This window comes from Merops nubicus, unplaced genomic scaffold, assembly GCF_000691845.1.
Source record: "Merops nubicus isolate BGI_N331 unplaced genomic scaffold, ASM69184v1 scaffold37201, whole genome shotgun sequence".
Classification (NCBI taxonomy): Eukaryota; Metazoa; Chordata; class Aves; order Coraciiformes; family Meropidae; genus Merops; species Merops nubicus.
Genome location: NW_008590909.1, coordinates 3,996 through 9,882, shown reverse-complemented (window position 1 = coordinate 9,882; position 5,887 = coordinate 3,996). Strand labels below are relative to the sequence as shown.

The following is a 5,887-nucleotide window of genomic DNA, read 5'->3' as shown; positions in this document are numbered from 1 at the left end:
AGGGAGGGCCAGGCAGGCTGCCAGGACTGGCCACTCAGCCCCAGACCTCTCTGGTTCTCTCTGCTCACTTGCGTCCTGGAAGTCCACGTCGTTGCCGATGTTGGCGTTGCCCAGCCGGTTGGTCATGATCTTCAGCTGCATGATCTGCTGGCGAATGGTCATGTCTGGCTTGGTGATGTCCACCTCCACCTCCGGGTTGTTGATCTGATTGGCTAAGCCGTCCCCCATCACTTCGGGCAGGTAACTGCAAGGAAAGGCCACACGTTGGGAGGTCTCCCCACGGCCTCAGGGCACTCGTGAGGGTGCCAGCCCTCGTGAGGGAACAGCATTTTAGACGTGCATGAGATGCCCAGCAACAGCTCTGGAGTTTGTGAGGTACACCCAGCCCTTCTGCCTTCAGAGTGCACCTGGAATTGCAGAACTGCTTCACTGGTACAAAACTACACAGCTATTTCATGGCAAACCCACTTCAGGGCCTAACCTTAAAGCACACAGCAAGATGACAACAGGCTTGATGTTCCCAGGTACCAGCTTTTCAGGAAACGCAGCATTTCTGTGGACAGGGATGGACTTTTCGGCTCAGTGTGAGCAAGGGGAGCTGGCTGAGATGATGTGCAAGTGTGTTTTACCAACCCCCCCTCGCTCTCCCCTCAGTGGTGCTACCCTGGCCCCCCGACCCGCTCCATACCTGCCCTTGGTCATCCCGTTCCAACACTTGTCATCTGCTGCTGAGCTGGCCATCACTTTTTTGCTGCACAGGCTGCCAGGCAGGGTGATCCAGTAAGTCTTGAGAGCTGTCAGATTCCCTTTGGCATCTAATACCTGTAAACAAAGAGGATGCTGAGGGCCAGGAGAGCTCCAGGATGCCCAAGGGCTGTGGAAAGCACAAGGATTCTGCCTATTTTCTTTTGTTTTACCATCACAAAACGTGTTATTACACACACAGAGATGTGTCACCAACCTTCCCCTGAAGACCAACCGTCAACCCGAGCACTCAAGGCTGAAGTTTCCATGCAAAGGACAGTTCTGGTACAATAAGATTAGCCATGAGAAGATCATCTTCTAGGCCACGAGGGCAATGCTGAGAAGCAGCCTTGGTGGAAGCCAGCGGTGCTCTGCTGAGGTGGGACAGTGAGTGCTGTGAGTGAGGAGCCTCTGAAGTGTGGGCCCATGTCAGGTCCTGCATCTCATTGTCCACAGAATCCAGAATCTCCATGGAGGAGGACCTCTGGCCCCAGCATCCAGGCTGGGCTGTTTGAAGCTGAATGACACCAATGGCAAGAAGCCTTTTCAGATAAATCTGGCACCAAGTCCCTGAGAAATTGGTTACCAGTAAGCTAGACCCCAACCCTGTGCTGAGGTGAGATCAGATCTGCCCACGCCACACCAGCACTCAAGTCTGAGCTTCTTCAGACTCACCAGCAACGACAGATCAGCAGCTGTGACCCAAAGGACCCAGTGCTGCACTGGCTGGGCTCCCAGTGCTCCCAGCACACCAGCAGGCCTGCTCTGAGGCACCAGCAGGGAGGAGCTTCGGGGCCAAACTCACCAGCAGCTCCAGTGCTTGCGCAGAAGATTTCGCTTCCAACGCAACCTTCCCTCTCCTCCTCTTGTCCTCACTGCTGGAGCCTTTTGTGCTGATTTTGGGGTTTCCGCAGCCTTGGAAAACCTGAAAAAGACCAAAGAAGATGAGAGCTGCTCACACTCAGTACACCAGTGGTGTGGGCTTAAGGCAGCTCACTGCATGTGAGCTTCATTGATCTGGGCAGCAGACCGAGGTGGGACTACCCCAGTGACTCCTGCAGTCAGCACCTGCACTCAGGGGCACTCAGAGTAAATGTCCCCTCTGCCCAGGGGAGTGCAGTGACAGCAGACGTGCCACCATCTGCCAGCGTGGCTGCTGCAGGGCCCAGTGAGGGCCAGACTGATTTACCTCCTAAGGTATCTCACATCACTCTGACTACCTGCCCAAGCACGTGCTGTAGCTGAAGAAGAGCAGAAGCACTCTGAAGGTACAAATGTAACGGGTGCTCTGGGAGTGCCTGTTCCTCCCAGTGTCTGCACGACCAGCCCAGGCAACATCTCCACTGCACACAGCCAGTGGCTGGGCAACTGAGCCTCTCTGTGGCTAGTGGAAGGAGGGCTCAGATAGCCACATTTCAGGACACGTCAAAGGTCAGGGAGACCTTTGAACTGCCAGTTTGACTCAGGAGACACCAGCCTTCACAAAGAAAGGCATCTGACCTGAAGGATGGCTCTGAGCTTGCTGTGGCTACCAGGGTGCTGTCAGAAACTATTGCTGGGCTCGACTTTGCCCGGAGTCCCCTGGAGCAGAGAAGCCAAGACCTCCAAGGGGAGCGCTGCTGAGGTGGCTCGTGCCAGCCCCTGAAAGCCTTTGGTGGGTGCTGACAGCCATCAGCAAAGTCCTGCTCCACACCAGAGTCCCTCTGGGGACAGTGGGTCTCACCAGCGTGTCTGAAGGACACTCAGCCCAGGAGCCCCTCCTGGGTGCACTGTTGTGAAGAGGGATCCAACGACCACGGCAGTTCAGCACCAAGCCCATTTGTTATCTGCCTCCTGTGCTCCATGCACAATGCCCCACCTTGAACACTGCACGTAGAGCATTTTCAGCTTGGTTCTACCAAACCCAAACCAATTTGGTTTCCCTGCTGTATCTTTCTTATTGGCCTGTTTCTGTTGTTAGCAGGAGACAACTCTTCAAGGAGGTAGAAGCCCTGGGAAGTCTCCAGGGCAGTGGCTCTAGCAGCAGCTGCAGCAGTGTGGTATCAAGGCAATCCTTCTGCCAGCCCCAGGGCTTTAGGTGAGCAAAGGCCATTACTGATGAAGAGAACACGTGTCCTGCAGACAGAGGTGACCAGTCTCTGGTCCTGCTGCCTGAAATCCACTGGGGAGGGGCAACGTGAGGCAGCAGGGAAAGCACTCTGGGGTGCAGTGAACACAGGCCTCAAGACCTTTTCTTCCCCCACGTCCCAGGAGAACCCATGGACTGAAAGTGTCACTGGGTCCAGGGGCCACTTCTGGCTCCTCTCACAAACAGCAGACAGTGCCCCAGCTCTACCTGAAGCCTGAATGTCTGAAGCCCTCAGCTGAGGGAGAAGGCTCCTGGGACTGGCCTGGGCCAGTCCTGAGCTCATGTGACAATGACATCCTGTCACCTGCTCACTTTGCCATGCTCAAAGCCAGGGCTCAGAGCTGCTGTGATCTCCAGCTCCTGACCTCTGCCACCAGTGCCACCAGCAAAGATGCCACATTCACCTGGCCACCAGGTCATCTGGAGAACCTGGTCAGATGTTTTCAAACATCATGGGCTTGTGTTTTTGTGGATAACCTCAGCCTCACCTAACAAGGGGAGAGAGAATATGGCCTTTCATGTCAGAAAAGACCCCTAAATGAGTGGTTGGACACATGCTGCTGTTAGTGCTTTGGTATGTGCCAGTGAATTCTTGCCTGGCTGAGCAATACTCATGGCCCTTCTCTTCTTCAAGACCCAGTTTGGACCTGCCCCGCTCCTTTCATCTGCATCTGCCCTAACTGTGGGATAGCTGCAGGACCTGGGAAATGTCTGGGCAAAACACAGAAGCCCTGGAGGGCTGGTTTTGTTCCCAAAGCTTCTCTCCCCTGCAGCTACAGAGGTGATTGTGGTTAAGTGGATAAATATACTAAAAACAGGAGACCAACAGAAGAGAGCTTCGTGATCTACTTCTTGGAAGAGAGGTGAGCATCAGGAGAGCCTGTTCTGTACTCTCCAGATGGACTCCAGATTTCCTCTTTGTCCCACAGACATACCTGATAGCCTGGTGTTTCCACTGTGGAACATCACCCCAAGGCAGGCTGAATCTGCTGCCTTCTGTCACTAGGGACTGTGCACTTGCTCTAAGTGCCTCAGCTCAGCCAAAATGACTTCAGGACTCTTCAGACACAGAAGCACCTGACAGCAGATGGCACCCTGCCTGAAGGAGGCTGGCTGGCTGTGGCAGGGAGAACAGCTGGAAACACCTCAGAAGGTTCTTGCCTGGGTAAGATGAGCGGCTTCCAATTGTTAAGAGTGGCTGCTTGACCTCTCCCATCCTTCTCCTCCTTTAGTTCAGCTGAACAGTGGGCACCAGAACATTTGGTGCTGGCAGCTGCTGCTGGTGCTCCCCCAGGCAGGCCAGGAGCATGCTCTTACCTTGGCTGTGATGGAGTCTTTGTTCTCTTGCAGGTTCGACACAGCTTCAGCGATCCTCATGTGGATGGTGCCGATCACCGCGTCGATGTTGTAGGGCCCGTCGATCCGATCAGCCACCACCATCAGGGCATCTAGCAGAGCAAGGCAGACCCCTCCTCAGGCTCTGCTCACACCCCGTTACAGGCCACGCCCAGGCTGGGGTAAGCTGCTGGCTCCTCAGCAGGCATCTCCCTGTTTTCACCAGTGCCCAAGCACACGGGCACTTCCCTCTGTCCTGGGACAGCTGCCCCTGCCCAGCACACAGGCAAAGCCACCCCCAGAGGCAGAGGGACAGAGGTCACCTCCTGCCAATGCTAAATGCAACTTGTGCTGACACAGAGTCACCAAAACTTCCCGGGGTGCTGCAGAATGGAAAAATGGAAAAGTGGTGCATTAATATGAAGTGATGCCCAGCAGTGCTTGGCCCCACCTCTCCTAACTCACTGCATGTCTTCAGCAAAGTGGGAGCCAGCAGAAATGGGAGAACTGAGGTCAATAAAGTGCCAAAGGTATTGGATGTGGGCAAGAGCTACGGTGGCAGTGAAGAGGTGAGAAAAGTGATTCTCACCATCACCTCTGGAAGGACAACATGTGACTAGCCAGGGAAGCATGAGGCTATGGGGGTGGAGAAGCACACTGAAATACCCACAGCTAAAGAGGACAGGGAGTGTCTGAGGGGTGAAGTGCTCCCAGCTCCCCCCATCTTGGCAAGCTCTGATGTCCAATACTGCTGCCTGGCCTGGAAGCTCCTGCCCAGAGGAATGCTTTGGCACTCTGCTTGGCTTGCAAAAAAAAATGACCAACCTCTGGCTACCTCCAGAGATGATTCTCAACAGCCCAGCTGGGCCTGAGGCAAGGACAGCCTGCTGCTTGCAGGGCTCATGGCACTGGGGAATGTCACTGCAGAGGAAAGCTGTCACCCTTGGTGTCCAGTGAGACTGAAATAGGATCTCAGGGCACGGCCAAAACTGGGTTTGGATATCTGAAATGAGATCTTAGCCAGGACTGACTTTGCCAGTCAAAAGCTGTAATTCTGGAAGTCACTACCATGCTGCTGCTGCCTCAGTTTCCTACCACTTGTGCTTCAGCAGCCCAGAGCCCAGGCTGTGCATAAGCTTCACCAGCATTTAGGGCACTGGCGTTCAGCTACATGTGAGCTCAGATGGCTCCAGTGTGTTGTGTGCCCCCAGGCACACCAAAAACCTCCTGGCAGGACAAGGCATCTGGCAGAGCACTGGGGTGGCCTGCACTCATCTGGATCAGAAAGTGCTTCCTGTTCCTGTGGAGGAAACAAGTGCAGTGGTGTCGTGGTGGTTCTTCTCTACACAAAGAGGGTCAAACCCCAGGGTCTAGGCTGGAGATCTGCACCATTCAGAAATTTAGTTACTCATGAAGAATGATTAATTCTTCCATCCTAAATCCTGATGCCTCAGCCATCAGCCTGGCAGGAGACTCACAGCAGATGGTGTGATGTTGCAGAAAAGCTGATTCAGCAGTATTTTGTACTGCTGATGTTAATGATGGGCAATGAAACCACGAGGTGGATTGTACCCAGCAGTTCCACACAGCACCAGCCAAACACGTCCTTCAACCTCCACCACCCCACCCGTGATGCACCCGTAACGGACTGACAGGGATCCCCGAGCCTCACAGCACCTC

At 54.5% G+C, this 5,887-nt stretch overlaps 1 protein-coding gene across 1 annotated transcript in view; it reads right to left on the bottom strand.

The window, feature by feature from the left end:
- Positions 1 to 68: 68 nt before the first annotated feature.
- The window catches only part of LOC103782331 (glypican-1-like), a gene marked incomplete at both ends in the record, with an annotated part of 8,860 nt that continues 3,041 nt past the window's right edge, over positions 69 to 5,887 (bottom strand). Inside the window, 4 exons of the mRNA XM_008950098.1 lie at positions 69 to 244; positions 689 to 822; positions 1,550 to 1,669; positions 4,190 to 4,320. Coding sequence (XP_008948346.1) covers positions 69 to 244; positions 689 to 822; positions 1,550 to 1,669; positions 4,190 to 4,320 — 561 coding nt within the window. The remainder of the gene's footprint in view (positions 245 to 688; positions 823 to 1,549; positions 1,670 to 4,189; positions 4,321 to 5,887) is intronic.